At 49.2% G+C, this 17,279-nt stretch overlaps 1 protein-coding gene across 1 annotated transcript in view; it reads right to left on the bottom strand.

The window, feature by feature from the left end:
* LOC142591496 (fatty acid synthase-like) overlaps positions 1 to 17,279 on the bottom strand; it is a 188,244-nt gene that overhangs the window by 10,414 nt on the left and 160,551 nt on the right. Inside the window, exon 25 of the mRNA XM_075703825.1 lies at positions 2,946 to 3,158. Within this exon, the coding sequence (XP_075559940.1) occupies positions 2,946 to 3,158 (213 nt within the window). The remainder of the gene's footprint in view (positions 1 to 2,945; positions 3,159 to 17,279) is intronic.

The raw sequence follows: 17,279 nt of genomic DNA, 5'->3' as shown, positions 1-17,279 counted from the left end.
AAGGCAAGCGCTATGGATTTGGTAGGTGGCCTGGAATCAACAAGGATGTAGGATCCCTCGTAGCAAAGTCTGAAAAGCTGACATCACATTGAACAAACGTTTCCAAACCTCTCGAACGCACTCAACTTCTAGGTCTTCCTTGGGAAGTACTCAGTGCTGATTTGTTTCATCATAAAGATCATAGTTCCTAGTGGTAGATTACTGCTCTCCTTACTATGAAGTGGTAACATTGAATACTACAAATGCGGGATGTATCATGATGGGCCGTCGAAAGCACCCTTGCTCGACATGGCATTCCGTCAAAGCTGCGCACTGGCATTGTGCGGCATTTATAGTCTGTTGACTTGGCTCGCTTTTCTGCCTCATGCGACAATGAGGACTGTACAAGCAGTCGTAAATAACTACAGTCCAACGGAGAAGACAGCGCATTACACATACAGGTATAAGCGTCTTACACAAAGCTCAAGATTCGTATACGTAGCCCTGCTTACATATCGAGACACTCCTGACCTCTCTGGTTTTAGTTCGCTTGAAGAGCCCGTAAGTAGGTGGCTCAGACGTCCACTGCTCAAAGATGGGACATTGTTGCAGCCTTCCAGCATCGCCGGAGATGTAGTGGCTACAAGGATTTAAGCTGCAGGCTCCGTCAAGCAGCAGACACCAATCGTCCACATCGCGTCAGGGAGCTGCCTCCGTTATGTGATGGTACTTGGGTCTGGGTTCAAATTAAACCTGTATCTGCTACGTCCAGCCTATTGTAGCAGTTGCTACAAAGGAAACCCATACAGATTCTTCGAAAGACAAGCCTCGCAGTTGAAGAAAAATTCGTCCTGGTCCCGGACTCAAACTCGGGACCACCACCTTTCCGGGGCAGCCGCTCCACCGTCTGAACTAACCAGGCGGCTAGCAGATGGCCGGGCGAAGTCGAACTTGTCAATAACTCGAAGCAAAAGCGAGGGTTTGATGTAATAGTCCTGTGCAAACCCGCAAGGTGGAGAGAAGTAATTAATAAAGGGAAAATGAGCCGTCCAACCAATCGTAGCAATTGCTACAACCTGTATCTGTCACGTTTCTTTTCCGTAGCAGCGCTCCAGATAGTATCTTGTAGAGACTGAAGAAAGTTCTGTGCTTCAACGCAACCGAAATAATTCGGTGCTGGTTCGTGAGGCGGACTGTGCGATAGCTTCAAGAGCGTAAGTGCCGCAATCACCACAAGATACTCAAGAAGCACTCATCTTAGTGCTCCAGTCTACAGCGCTCTGCAGCGAAGCAATACACCAAGTAGCTCGCAAAGAGCTGTAACTCGGATGTCTCCTGAAGATGGACAACAAGCCACTGCAGTGCTTACTCGCTATGAAAGGAGTTTTGTCCCACTTCGCAGACAACCTTTAGAGGCAGTGCATAATGAAACATACTCAAGCGTGGTGGGGAGATGTAAGGAGGCTACCTTGGTGTGCTGAGGTGATCGGGCGAATATGTGTGTATGGGGGCGGGGAGAGGAGCTAGAGCATGGACGTTTTGGAGCCGCAGTGGCCGCACGTGGTCCTCTAAATAAATATCTGCGCATTATTCCTGACACTCGGCGTGGTTGGTCCCAAAAAAGAAGGAACTGATCATCTTCTGTAATGTGTCATCGTTCTTTGCTGAAGTCTCTCACCAGTACTTCTGCTTGCTCATGATTGCATTACGCTGACTATAGCAGCACCTTAAGTGCGCTAAGGTGTGAATATCTGCTTACTGACGCCGTCCCTATTGTACTGCGAGTCGGAACTGACTGAAACAAAACGACATGGTACTGGTGGCAGGGTCATGTCAGCCGGGGCGACCGAGAATCTAATAACTACAAAGTGCTTAGAGCCAAAACCCTATACACAGAGCCACCGCGGCTGGTAAGCATGGCAAAAGCGCCATCAATTTGGCAGTTCTATTCTCATTGCAGCGGATGCTGCAAGCAAACGTTTTTCTCCCGAAACTAAAATGAAGCAGTCGCAGGTGAAATGCTTCCGTGCTGTCCAATTCCACACCATATAACCGTGTTTGACTTACTTAGTGGATGATTTCGAGACCATGTAGGACGCTTTGGTTTAGGAGACAAGGGGCCTTTTCATGCTTGAGCGAACTCCCGAGCAATCAGGCAGTTTCCCGCGAAGCCAATTTAAAGGAGATCGGAACGGCGGCCTAATAGTGTGCTTCCATTTGATGAACACCTTTGATCTTTCGTGAAGTTACACTACTGACTGTGAATTCGAGCAGGAAAGGTGCACTGCGTCGCAAAGATGTACTTTTTGCACCGGAAAGTGCTATAACAGCAGTTTAACACTGGTCGCCCAATAGCTAATGTGGGAATGAGGGGGTAATGAAGAAATGTGTTGACGTCCACACAGACCGATAAACTGTTGCTTCGATCTCTGGTGTCAAACTTTGCTTGAAATGCTATCTGACGCAAGTTGTGTTTGTGAAACTTCTGATTTATTTGTATGCTGATGCTGATCTATTTTTATTTCAAGTTCTCTATCGGAAACAGTAAGAGGCAAGGTCTAATCACTTTGCATAATCTGTTTTTCCCAACCGCTGTTTTTGTATTTGAGCCTTCGATGTTTATTTGATCACTTACTTTTTTCTTGCTCAGCATTTCATTGAACAGAACATACCGTTATTTGTCTGGTGCAAGTCACACAAGTACTGCGCAGGTTCAAGACGGCCCGTCGAGGACAAATTGTCACTGTTTTTTATACATTCTTTTAACGGTGCGAAATAAGAACACCCCGCAGAAAACATATGCCGTGTTCTGTGTGTGGTTAAAATAATGTGTAGTTTCCTGCGAAGGCGCACGTTTTATTTCAGCTACAACACACCACCCAGTCACATTTCTTCTGTAATAAACGAGTTCTGCTCTCTTTTGCGTACCTTACGTACGCACGAAGTGTGGTAGTAGTATTGATTACCTTTTGCTCCTTTTACTTCACCAAGGGTTGAAGCGTCTCTTCCTTCGCTGATACCTCGAATCTGGGCGATTGTGAGTTGCCGAATGTTTTGCATGGGCAGAGTGAGGTCGCATTCCCGCTCCAAGGTTTGCTTCACCTCGACGCTCATCAGAGAGTCGATCGCCAGCTCACCAAGGCTGATGTTCAGGTTCAGGCTCGACGTATCCTTGACACCTTCGGGAACATGCGTGGTGACGAAGGCACATTGATGCGACCTAAAGAGGCGCCACCGAGAACTTGCCCGGAAGCACTTCGCGATAATGCTCGCGAAAAATTCAGTTAACACATTTCTGCGACAAAACGAGCGAATTATTTCGTTTGTTTAGCTAATTTCCATCAGAGCAACAACATACCTGTCGGGAGACACTCCCCTATTCAAGACGTCGCGTCTTCTCATGTCATCCACAACAAGACGGGTTAAAAATTGGCGGCGCATCTATTCTTTAGAGATGATCAGCGATTTAGGTGCAATTAGCAGCCTCTCTTAGGTGTGAAAGTGGTGATGATGTGCTTTATATGATGATTATTATGAAAAGCGGCAGGTACCCACTGACACACCACCAGGGACAAATGCCCAGTGGGCCAAGCTGGGGCCAAAATTTTTTATTGAAAAGCGGCCTAATACTTAGCCGCACATACCTGTGACTCAAGTTACTGTGAAACGTGTTCATCGAAGAGCGGATCATAGACAGTTCTACATACACAGTGATTTAAGTTGGAGCTAAACATGTTCATTCACGAAAGGTGCGTACCGATTCCCAAATACATAGGACCCAAGTTGTCATCAAAGAGGCTCACTGAAAAAAAGAACACACCCAGTGTCACGTATGCAGTGACCCATGTTGGCGTGAAAGAGGTTCACTGAGGTGCGCCATATGCGTATTTTTACACATCTGGTGATCCAAGTTAACTCGGCAGTTGTTTCAGAAACCGGTTTCGTCAACACAGTAGTCCAATGCTCTCAATCAACCATGGACTACCAGTTACCCAAGTTGGGCGTGAAGAGGTTAGGCGCGGACATACATACATGCCGATAACTGGGTGAGGTTCCTTAAGAATGCTAATCGCATGAATATGAGGCATCTGACAGCTTTGTGAACACCACTAATCTGAACTGTCTAATTTTTTTATGCAACTAGCGTCCTTTGTTCATTTCACACAGTCTGCGGTATGCCTTTGTGTATGTTTGTCATCGGCTAACTTTCCTTTTCCCGCCAACTTGGGTTACGGGTAGTCCATGGTCTAATGGGTAGAGCATCGGGCTGCTGTGCTTAGGGATACAGGATGAAAACGAATCGTCGGACGAACTTAGGTCACTGGTTGAGTGACACTGGGCATGTTACGCGCATTGATAAACCTATTTCATGCGAAATCGGTCCACTTGGTTATGCGCCACTCTTGACTGAATCTCTGAAACGCCAACTTAGGCCATTGGGAATGTATCGCCGGGAATGGGTCATTCTGAATTAACTACTTCAGCCCCAACTTGGCTCTCTACGTATAATTTCTATTATAAAAAATACGGCAGAAGCCATCTGGCGATCACTTTAAACAGTAATGCATTAAGCATTCAAGCAATATAGCGACTCAACATAATGCCACTGTCGAAACTCTTTGTGAATGAAGCATGCACTGCAGTGGGACTCCTCTGTCAGACTTGCCTATAAACAGTCTGCGCCAGCTTGTGGTACCGCCGCCAAGCCTGCGCGTTACCTCCGAAATGCATCACGCGATGGTGCATGCGCTAAGAAACGCATCATGGGGCAGCAGGGCTCATGATGAAAACTACGCACTACGGGAACAGCGTGGTCCATCAGTCCCTGCCAGCAGGCTCCAGTCCTGGCTGGCCGTGGGCAAGAGCGCCCAGCCGAGCCTCGAACCACCGCTCACGCTCACGAGTCACTTTGTCCTCTACTTCTTCGACTGCTGGCTCGGATACCCGAGTTCCCATAGTACCCAGTACTTTATTTCTGAACACGCTGCACTATGTAGTGGTGCTACTTAGAAATTCGCGTGTGCTCGGAGACCAGATCCATGGTGCACCGGTGCATGGGAACACTGCGCTTGCCGCACATTCAGTGGCACATACTCAGTTGCCCAAGCTGGCGAGAGGTTCACTGATGAGCGTAGACGCCCGGTGTATTCATGCCGCATGTCGCTGAAGCGTTGTCGTGAAAGGCGGTTATTGAAAAGCAGAACACACAAAGTGCATTTGTGGCGCAGTTTTCTAAAGCATTGCGCTGCTGCCCTTGAGGCACCCGTGTGAAGTGGGTGCGACTCTGCTCAATAAGGCATACATTTCAAAGGTTTACTAATGGTACATTCGACTGGTCGAAATGACGTCGCGCGAAATTGGCTGGTCGAAATGCAGCCGCGCTCCTCTCCTGCTACAGTGCTGCTACTGCCCACTATTTGCCACTGCAAACGTTGCGCCGTGCAACGGTACCAGCGTGAAGTCGGCAGTCCGCGCGAGTTAAATTCCGCCGAGCATCGCAAAAACTAAAAGGACCTGTTTTGCCATTACAGAGTGGCGCATTTCCTGTGGCAGATGCCTAGTTACCGAAATTGGCTCCAAGGATGGTCAGTGAAGACGACTGACAGACACCTACTGGCACATACCGAGTAATCCAAGTTGGTATAAGAGAGGTTCACTGAAGAGCGGCGCAGGCCGAGTAGCACGTACACAGTGCTGCAAGTCAGTGTAATAGAGATTCATTGAAAGACAGTGCATACCAGCGCCACATGCTCCATCCCGCATACCCTCAGGTCGGCGTAAGTTCTTGGAAGCGGCACGTAGGTACACAGTGCCACATGTTCCGATGCAAAAGGATCGAAAGTTGGGCGTGTTGGCGCGGTAACATATTCTTGGTTTGTAGCGCGAAGGGTCACCGACAGAGGGACATAGCGCTAATTCTGTCTGCTTCTAGTCTTCGTCTGTGTCCTTTCGCGCTATAAACCAAGGATATAGTCTGACAGTTGGTTTGGAACCCTGTTCCCTGAGCACAGCAGCCCGACACGCTGCCTATTTGACCATGGACCAGGTTTGCGTGAAAATGATTAAAGACAAAAATATATAGACAGATAGCCCGCGGAAAGAACGTGAAGTACGTGAGTCTGTCTGTCTAAACCTTTTCATGCAAAATTGTGTCACTGGGCATTTTATACTTTTTTAATGAATATACATACGGCTGCTGAGCTCGGGGAGCAGAGTTCAAAACCGACCATTCTACCAACTTGGTTCATTGATTGCGTCACTGGATATGTTCCGATCATTAATGAACCTATTTCGCGTTAACTTGGATAACTTGGAACTAAGACGCGCGCAAGTTCATCTTGCCCGTGGGCAAAAAGCTCGCTGTCTAGCACGATTCCAGCACATGGTGTGTACCACTGGCAACGGCACATAACCAAGCAACCAGTGCAGCGTTTGCACCAAATACAGACCAATGATAATATCGATCCAGGAAAGAGGCAGACGCACTAGATGCAAACGGCTGTGTGTTTACGGGGGATACAAATGGCGCCCATGCTCCACAGTCTTCGTTCTTCTTTTTCAAGGCACCTTCATCGTTCACATCCCCGCAACATCACTCTCCCAGAGGGGCAGCTCCATCCTGGTGCAGGTTATTGCGCGTCAATTAAGGTGGGTACGTAGGGCTTGAGTCCAGCAACGTGAACAGCACTGCTGCTTATGCGAGGAGGAATGGAAGACGCGCCTGCCGGTGCCATCTTGTACGCCATGTCGGAAAGTTGGCACAAGATCTTGTACGGACCAGAGTAATGCGATGGGAGTTTTTCCGACAATCCGACATGACGTGAATGTGCCCAGAGGAGCACAAGATCACCAGTGGAAAGATGGGCTTCTCGGCGCCGACGGTCACAATGTCACTTTTCGGAACCTTGCAAGGCTGTAAGGCGATCACGAGCGATTTGTCGGGACTGGGCGGCCAGTGCAATGGCATCTCAGGCGCAAGCGGTTGAAGTCTGTATGTGTAATTCGTAGGGAAGTAACGTGTCCATGGGTAACGCAGAGTCGCGTCCAAACAAGAGGTAGAACGGCGAAAATCCGGCAGTGTCATGACGAGATGAATTATAAACAAAGGTGGTGATGGCAGAGCGACGTCCCAGTCACGGCGATCGTCGTAAACGTATATAGGCTGTTTCACATGGCGCGATTGGGTCGAAAGAAATTGTTCTGCCGCGCCCGTCGCAGAGCGATTGTCGCTGACAGATTTCACATGCGTTTGTGGCAGCGCGATATCCGTCGCAGCGATGCGCAAGGTTGCCTCCTGCTCACGAAGTATCCATGCCTGCATCGTTAAATAAAAACAACATGGAAACTAGTCAAACATTCGAATTTTCGTATTTTTATTCGATAAAAAAAAAGGTACACCATTTTTAACGCTTAAAAGCGTTGACACTTTACGACAGCTTGCAGATACGGTAAGTTAGGCGCTGCACAAACCGCAAGTATGAGCGTGCGGCATGGCGAGCGGCGTCAGTCGGGTGGTTTTGTCTAGTACACTCTAGTTTCGTTGTTGCTATGGGAGCCGCAACTTTTTTCCTGGATGAGTATTTGCTTTCGCAGAACAACAAACTACTGTTGAGTGTGCATGTATATAAGCAGCTGGCGCAATCTGTAGCGATGAAGTGGTTGACGACGGCGGCGATCAAGTGGGTACGTGCCTTATGTTGAAGCGGCGTCCTTCTCCCGACCTGGGTAGCGTGCAGCTTCTCCTTTCAAACGAATTGTGTAAGCGCAAGAAAAGAAAGACGTTCATGAAGCTCCTAAGCCGCAAACGCTGGTTGGTACGCCCTAAGAATAGCTAGAACTGACGCGCGACATTGCTCCACAGCGCTATCAACGCGCGGTAAAACACACATTGCCCCTCCCACATCGCGCCGATCGCTGCGACTGAGCGCCGGCGCGATCAACTTGTTGGAATCCAGTCGCGGAGAGCGCACGACGTCGCGGCGGTCGCTGAGCGACGGAATTCGCTGTGTCGTTGACTGAAAATCGCGCCATGTAAAACAGCCTTATGGCAAGCATTTTAATTAGTGCGCGGTTGAGGCATTCGCTCAGGCCATTCATTTTAGGGTATTACGCGGTAGAAACTTCGTGCTCGGTACCACAGGAACGGAGCAGATCATCGACGGCCTTTGATACGAAGCAACGGCCAGGATCTGTAAGTAAGAGGCGAGGGATGCGGTGGTGTAGGATTACATCGTGGAGCAGAAAGTTGACGACATATATCACGCAGCTAGTTGGAATAGTTCGCGTGACTGCATATTTTGTCGCACAGTCTGTGACCACTGCAATCCACTTGTTTTCTTTGGTAGATATAGGAAAAGGGCCAAGCAGGTCGAGCCCCACACCTAATTATGGCTCCGTGGGACGTCAATAGGTTGGAGGAAACCAGCAGGAGATAATGCAGGCGTCTTACGGTACTGACACAGATCGCAAGCAGCGACATAATGGCGCACAGAGCGATAAATACCGGGCAAGAAGAGACGGCGTGTCATGCGGTCTCATGTACGAGTGACACCCAGGTGCCTAGTGGTAGGAGCATCGTGTAGCTGTTGGAGCACGGCGAGTCACAGGTGCATTGGAACGTCTACCACGAGCTGGGGACCATCAGCGTGGATGCTGCAACGGTATAAAGTCTCATCACACAGGGTGAACATGCAGAGGCGATTATCACTGGGCGTCAGCACGAGGTCGCGGAATCAAATCCCGGCCACGGCGGGCTCATTTCGATGGGGGCGAAATGCGAAAACGCCCGTGTACTTAGATTTAGGTGCACTTTAAAGTACTTAGATTTAGGTGCACTTTAAAGAACCTCAGGTGGTCAAAATTTCCGGAGTCCTCCACTACGGCGTGCCTAATAATCAGAAAGTGGTTTTGGCACGTAAAACACCATAATTTAATTTTTCACTGGGCGTCGAGATTAGGCCATCCGTCATGGGGTGAAGGAGCATCGCGGAGTTGTTCGTCGCCGATATAATGCAAGTCGTAAATGGACAGAATTCAAATGTCCGAGTCAGCATCTGCGACGTCCGGTGGATCCACAGGATGGCGGGATAGGCAGTTGGCGTCTTGATGTAGACGTCCAGATTTATACTTGCTGGGGAAGGAGTATTCTTTCAAGCGTAAGGCCCAACGAGCGAGGCGTCCTGTTGGGTCCTCCAAAGAGGAGAGCCAACAAAGGGTGTGGTGATCAGTTACGACGCAGAAACTGCCAACGAACAGGTATGGTCGAAATTTCGCGAACATACGAGCGCTAGGTATTCACGTTCAGTGATTGCGCAATTTCTTTCGGGCGCAGAAAGAAGGCGGCTGGCGTAGGCGATGACGCAGTTTCGACCCCCTTGACGCTAGTCGAGCACGGCGCCGATGCCATCGCCACTCTCGTCTGTGCGGACTTCAGTGGGAGCCGAGGGGTAAAATGATACAGAATCGGAGACCTTGTTAGCCGTTCAATAAAGGTAGCAAACGCTTAGGCTTGCTGTGGTCCCCAAGAAAAAGGCGCATCTTTTTTAAGAAGGTGGGTGAACGGGCGAGCGATATCGGCAAATCCTTTAACAATGTGTCGGAAATACGAAAATATTTCCATAAAACTTAGGGCATCTTTTGCTGAACATGGAACAGGAAAACTGGACACAGCACGTACTTTCTTCGAGCCAGGCTGTATTCCCGCAGCGTTTACTAGATGTCCGAGCACAGTGATTTCGCGGCGACCAAAATGACACTTAGATGAGTTCAGATGAAGGCCAGCTCCGCGAAAGACAGAGGACAGTATCGAGGCGCTGGAGGTGACCTTTAAAGGTCAGTCAAAGCACAATCACGTCGGCAAGATAACAAAGACGTGTTTACTCTTCCAAGCCGCGCAGAAGAGATCCCATCATGCCCTCGAATGTAGCAGGGACATTCCATAAACCAAAGGGCATGCCTTTGAATTCGAAGGAGTGTCTGATGTAATAAAGGCAGTCTTCTCACGGTCCATCTCATCTACGTGAATCTGCCAATAGCCCGAACGGAGGTCAATTGACGAAAAATATTGTGATTCGTGAAGACAATCAAGGGCATCATCTATGCGAGGCAGTGGGCACTCAACCTTTTTTCTTTGTTTTCTCGTTAATGTGACTGTGGTCAACGCAGAAGCGCCAAGAGTTGTCCTTTTTGTTTACCAAGGCAATCGGGGATGCCCAAGGACTGCGCAAAGGCTCAATAACGTCATTTTCCATCGTCTTGTCGACCTCTTTTTATACGATGGCCCGCTCCGCTGCGGAGACGCGATAAAGTCGCCTATGAAAGGGGCTGGCATCGTCAGTGATGGTGCGACGGGTGACTACAAATGTCTGTCCGAAAGTGCGGTCATCCAGGTCCAAAGCGCCTATATAAGAAGAGAGAAGGCGACGAAGAGCCATTGTTTGCTCAGAAGGAGGATCAGGAGCAATCATTTCACAAATGTCTTCATTCAGCAAAGAAGACGAAAGAGCGGACGGCAGGGGCCCGCTGGTGCCGGGGAGGGCTGCTTCAAGGGTCAAGGAAGAAATCTGGAATTCTTCTATAGGCATGATATGCGCCACGGCAATGTCATGGGGTAGAACGTGCGTTGAAAATCCAAAATTGAGGAAGGGTAGGCAAGCACAATTTTCGAGGATTCGGATGATGGTGTTCGGGAGTGCAGTACTGCGCGAGAGGACAACGTCAGTGATGGGGGATATGACGCAGTCGCCATCAGGAACGGGAAGGCAAGTGGTCAAGAGGACATTTGTTGCGGCCTGTGGAGACAGACGGGTGAAATCGTCAGAACATAAGCGGTGCGATGTACTAGAAGTGGCGTCGGTAGGAAACGGAATACGAGAGGAACAGTCAATTTGGGCGGAGTGTTTCGAAAGAAAGTCAAGGCCGAGAATGAGGTCATGCGGGCACTGCTCGAGGACAATAAATAAAACAATAGTGTGGTGGTCTCCAATGGTCACACATGCTGTGCACATTCCGATGACAGGTGACGTGCTGCCATCGGCGACTCGTGGTGTACAGGGCACGGCTGGTGTCAGCTGAGTCTTCAGCGAAGAGCGGCACTCATAACTGACAGCTGCGCTTCTGTGTCGACGAGAGATGTCATGGGAACACCATGTACTCCAACGTTCAGTAGGCTTCCACGTGTACGCAGGGACAAGGAGGATTTGTAGGCCGGGTCGTAGTTGCAGCGTCACCTCCTGGAGCTACTCCGCCTAGTATACTGAAGTGTAGCAACCAGCTGCAGATAGGGAGGGAGAGTGGCGAACAACAGGCGAACGGGACCGTCGACTTTGCGGGGACGGGGAGCGGCTGGGTCTTGGCGGTGAGCTGTCGGCGTTAGAGTTCTGAGGCGGCGTGTAAGGCGAGACAGCACGAGGGCCTGCTGCTTGACGCTAGTAGCTCTGGGATGGCCATCGAGGAGAAAAACGACCAGCGGCTGCGACAGTGACGGGCGATATGTCCAATTCGGGACTGATAAAAGCATGCGGTCTTTTCATCCTCTGTTCGCCAATCAGTACGGTTGTGACGGGGCGGGAGATAGCTATGCGTCTGGAAACAAGCAGCTGGAGGAGCCTGATAAGCGTTGGACGAGAGAAACCGGGCAGAGAGATGGATTCCCAAAACTTGCTATCTCCTAACGAACAACCGCTTGTATCAGTGCGTTGTAGGGCAGGTTTTCTCGTAGGTCAGACCGAACTAGAGCCGGAAGCGTGGCCTCCCTCTCGCGGCGAATGACGCGTGCTATGTCGTGTGACTCTGGCACCGGCGTTAACCGTCGTGGGTTTTCGCACGAAGATGTCGCGGCGGTATTGGGAAGTCTGTCGAGCGTTTGTGCGATTCGGCGACTCTTCGGTTGTTCAAAGCGCCGACAATCTGATAATTGCATCCACCGCCGTACAGCTTCTGCACATGAGAAGGTTGAAGGCATCATCTGCTATGCCTTTTAAGATTTGGCCAACTTTGTCTGCCTCTGCTATGTTGCCGACCTTGCGGCAGTGGGCTAGCCCATCTTGTATGCAAGCAACATAAGATTCTGTTGACGTCTGAGCGCGGCATCTAAGGTCCCTTTTCGCTGCCAACTGACGACCGACAGGTCGGCCACAGCTCTCGCAGTTTCTCTTTACAGACGTCCCACCTAGTTAAGTCAATTTCATGCATCTCATGCCATTGACGCGCTGTTCCTCGAAGATAGAATATGAGATTCGCTAGCATCACCGTTTGATCCCGCTTGTGGTTGCAGACTCGCTCGTACATATCAAGCCAGTCCTCGACGTCAGAACCATCTGTGCCACAAAATGTTCTCGCGTCTCGTGGATAGGCCAGGATGACCGCAGGCACAGACTGCCGAGACGTGGTCGCCTCGTTAGTCATTTCATGTGGCGGCAGGTAGGTGACGTCTGCTGCGAAGTTCCGTATTTGTACCCCGCAGCTCCACCAAATGATACAGGAAAAAGGCATGTGAACAGCATCAAACGGGTGCGTGTTTACAGGATACAAGTGGCACCCAAGCAGCAGCCACAGTCTTCGTCCTTCTTCTCTCGAGATATCTTCATTGTTCTCTTCCCCGCAACGATATCAATATTCGCGGTTACACCACCAGTCATTTCCAAAACGCAGATGTGCGCAATTTTTTCTGACACTACTGTCTCCCATACGGCATATTCTGTTTAAACAAATGCAGGCAGTCTTCTTTCGTGAAAAAGCTGCATAACTGGAGAGTGAGAGAGAGAGAGGGCTCTTTATTGGAAAAACAGAGAATTTTGCCGGCGCGTATATAACTGCTGGCATGCTACTCTGTACAGGGATGGGGAATGGGATTAAAAGATTCCAGAAAAGAGTTCGAGAAAAAAAGGATAAAAGTAAATATGAAATGTCCGAGTGGACCTGATACTAATATTTACAGGTGACATGGCGGGTAAATTTAAGCTTTTGTAGAGGAAGGATGCAATTTTTAAAGCTTTCCTATTTGACCAATTTCTGTCAGGTAATTGAACAATAAATCCAAAACCCGTCGCTGTTTTGAAGGGCCGGGCATTGGACCTAAGATGCTCGGTAACGTTAACGGTTCGTGGCAAATCATCTCCATTTGGTGCTCAAAAGATTGTCTCTCGTCGCGGTACGCGGGACATTCTAGTAATATGTGCTCAATTGTCTCGAAGTTGCGACAGTTATCACAGTATGGGTTAGTGGTAAGTCCTATGCTGTACAGATAATTGTTCGTGTATGCCACGTTCAGTCGAAGACGATGGTACAATGTCTCTAAGTGTCGAGGAAGTGGTCGTGGAATTTTTGGTCTCATTTCTGGGTCAATGTAACGTAGGAAGTTATCTTGGTGAAGCGGCAGATTCAAGATGCGGTCTTTTTCTTGATAGGCATATTTTTTGCCATGTTTGAAGCATCGGCTTTTGTAAAATATGTTCTTTTGAACTTGCGGTATTGGAGTCCATTTCTGGCGGCTTCGTCCGCTCTTTCATTTCCCGAAATGCCGGCATGGCCAGGTATCCACTGGAACTTTATGCAATGCCCAGCAATCTTAGCCCTGTGGTGAAGATAAGCAATGTCAAATGCTGCTGGTTGATTATTGCAACGCTTGTGCCTGTTCCAGATACTTTGTAGGGCTCCTTTTGAGTCTGTGAAAATCACCCATGTCCTTGGCGGCTGCTGTCGAAGTACATACACAAGGGCCTCCTTAATGCCATATAGCTCCGCTGAAGTAGATGATGTCGCTCGCTCAAGACGAAACGAGAATCGTTGCCCTGTAGAGGTTACAAAAAGTCTGCATGATGAACGATGTGGAGTTGTAGAGCCATCTGTGAAAATGTGCGTTGCGGCTGCGTATTCTTTGTGCATATATTCTAAAGCTATCTGATAAGTCGCTGCCTGAGGCATTTTCTTTTTCGCACTGATTCCAGGTATATATGGCACGATTTCCAGTGGGGACAGTGTCCATGGTGAAATGTTTCGCGGCATAATTTGTGACGCCTGAGCAGGAATCGAAATAGATATGCTTCCGACGGCCTGCCCAAAACTAGATGTAGCAGGGGTTCTGGAAATATCCTTTAAAAAGTGAGTCTTCGTATGAATGACGCGGCGGAGGTGTATCCGAAGTGTCTCCTGCGAACATAGCACTTCCAGAGGCAGGCATCCAGCTTCTGCTACAGTCCCTGACCGGGACGACCCCTTCGGAAGGCCAAGACATACGCGAAGGCAGTTGTTTCGTGCTGCCTCGAGTTTTCTCTTGCTTGTGGGAGATATTTTGTGCAGGATCGGGAGGTAATATCGTAGTGTTCCGTCGACGTAGGCCTTATGGAGGAGCACCATTGATCTACAGTTGCTGCCCCACTGTGTTCCGGCTAAAAATCGGAATACGTGCGACGCCGAGGAAATCTTCTCACTCAGTTTTTTCACTTGGGGCGACCATGTGAGGTTCCTATCGATCGTCACTCCAAGAAACCTTTGCGTCTTGACGTATGGAAGGGCACGACCACCCAACACTAGTGGGTATTTTTCCATACACCTCCGCGTGAAAGCCATGGCAACGCTTTTGTCGGGGGACAATTTCAGACCCCTTGGATTTAGGTAGGCCGATATATTTGCTAGCGCTCTCTGGAGGCGTTGTTGAGTGGTACTGCGGGAACGCGCCGCACTCCAAATGCAGATGTCGTCCGCATACAGTGTGATTTTGACGCCAGGGGGCAGGTTTCTTTTCAGATGGATGAGGACTAAATTAAATAATACCGGGCTTAACACAGCTCCTTGTGGCACTCCCTTCTCGACGGCATAAAGCGCCGTGGGGCCATCCGGGGTACACATGAAAAGTTGGCGTCCTTGAAGATAGTCTTCAATCCATGCGTAGAGCCGTCCTCCAAGACCAAGGGTTTCCAAAGCGTCAAGTATTGCTTTATGATAGACCGAATCATATGCTGCCTTAATGTCTAAAAATAATGCAGTAGGTATGTTTCCAGAGGCCAATTCCTCTTCAATTGATGAGACCAAGGCAATGACATTGTCAATTGCGGATCTATTTCGCCGGAAGCCATTCATTTCCTCCGGGTAAACTTTTGCAGTTTCCAAGAACCAATTTAGTCGTTTGTAGATCATTTTTTCGAATAGCTTCCCTACGCAGCTAAGCAGAGATATGGGTCTGAAGGAGGCGTAATTTGTTGGCTGCTTCGCTGGTTTCAATATAGGAATGACTTTCGCAAGCTTCCATTACGTAGGAACCTCCCCAGTTATCCATGAGGCGTTGTAGTATTCCAGAAGGCGTAGGCGAGATGTGTGGCATAGATTTGCGAGCGCTGCATAACTCACGCCGTCATGGCCAGGTGATGATCGCTTGTTTACGTCGCCGATTGCTGCCGTGAGCTCTTCGATGGTGAATGGTAATTCTAAGTCAGGAAGGGTAGGTCGAGGTGGACTAGGCTGACGACTTGCAATTTGCCGCAAAGGTTGTGCCCCGTTGGAAAGGAGCCTGCAGTACTGCTCTGCCACCTCTTTCAGGGATGCGCGCTCATGTAATGAGAGGGCGATAAAAGGATACAGCTGTTGCGGCTCTTTGCGAATGCCTCTGACGACTCGCCAGATTTTGCTCAGCGGTTGTCGTATGTCCAGTGTCCCACAAAAGTCCCTCCATCTTTTTCGGTCCAGTTTGGTGAGGTAACGTCGTATATGTCTTTGTGTCCTTCGACAAGTTCTGAGGTCTTCGATATCCTTCGTACGTAGAGCCTTCCTTTCGGCACGCCTTCGAATCGCACATAACCTTTCAAATTCCTCGTCGTTTGTTGGTACATTACAATGCTTAGTCGCAGAGCGGGTACTTTGTTTGAGGCAATGAGCTATTGTCGGTATTATTTCTGTATTCGTAGTTGAGGCTGTGATTCCTTTGTCTACGGCTGCTGTGTAAGCTTCCCAGTCTACCGACTTCAGTTTCACTTTTCTGGGCGACGTCCGAAAATGGAGGGCAGAGATTAGGATCGGGTAGTGATCACTACCTCGAGTCTCGAAATCTGTACACCATCCGAACATAGGGGCCACTTGACTTGATACGAATGTGACGTCAATGCAGCTAACAGTCGTCGGATTTTTCAGGTATGTTATGCTGCCATCGTTCAAGGGCTCTATATTGTATTTTGCAAAAAGCTTCGCCAGCTTGGCACCCCGAGCACATGTATGTGAACTGCCCCAGATCTCGTTATGTGCGTTGAAATCGCCACAAATAATATGTGGAGACTGAGTGTTTGTCAACAAGTTTTCCAATCTTGTCACGTCGAAAGGTGATCCTGGTTCCAAGTAGACGCCGATCAGGGTAAACACTTTAGATGCAATCACTGTGGTTGCGCAAATATATTCGTTCTTGTCATGTGGTGCTACGTCAATCGCAGAGGCAGGTATGTCGTTGCGAAATCCAACGAGAAGTCGGCTAATTCCATTTTGTCGCCTTGAATGATGAAAATAATACCCCTTTATCCTAAAGTGCTCGTCGACGCGAGACTCGGAAATGACTAAAAAAGGGAATCGGTACACTCGCGTAAGATGCTTAAAGTCTGCTAACTTAGAGCGCAAGCCTCGAGCGTTCCACTGGAATATAGTACATGTGCGGAAGTGTTTGTTGGTGGACACCGCTTGTGGGACGATTGTTGGCGAAGCCATCGTTGCTACTGCGAAGAATCACGGCTTTGCGCCGTGAAAGAAGACGACACTAGCGGTTCCAAAGCCAGGACGGCCTCTATTTCAGGGATGCTCTTAAACGATGGGCTGGCACGCAGAATAGCCTTGATTGCGGCGAACATCATGGGAATCAGCATACTTGGTATCTCATTTGCAGTGCTACCATCTAACAACTTTTCTTGGTTCTTCCTGTTCTTCTGCTGCGACCTTGAGGACACTTGCTGCTGTCGTGGGCTTGAGGTTATGTCACTTGAGGGCTTTGATGGATTCGTTGCAGTTGAAGGCCTTTGCTGGTTTTCTTTCACGACTGAGGCGTAGGACTTTTTCAAAGCCGTGTCGCTGCGCTGCACCGTGTCGTGTTGCGTTTGGTTTGTAGATGTATACATCACATCCGGATTCGGTGGTGGTTCTCGTCGTTTCCGCACTTTTCCTTGGATTTGCTCCATCGTCCGTGCAAGAGTGGCTGATTTCTTCTTGGGACACCCTCCGTATGACGCAGCATGCTCAGCTCCACAGTTTGCACACCGAGGCTGGGAACGTGACGTACACTCCTTATGCGTATGTGGACCAGCGCATATCTTGCAGCGGATGGGGCCTTT

The sequence above is a fragment of the Dermacentor variabilis genome, chromosome 8 (genome assembly GCF_050947875.1).
Source record: "Dermacentor variabilis isolate Ectoservices chromosome 8, ASM5094787v1, whole genome shotgun sequence".
NCBI classification, from domain to species: Eukaryota; Metazoa; Arthropoda; class Arachnida; order Ixodida; family Ixodidae; genus Dermacentor; species Dermacentor variabilis.
Note: the sequence above shows the minus strand (reverse complement) of the source record. Positions and strands in the feature narration are given on the sequence as shown.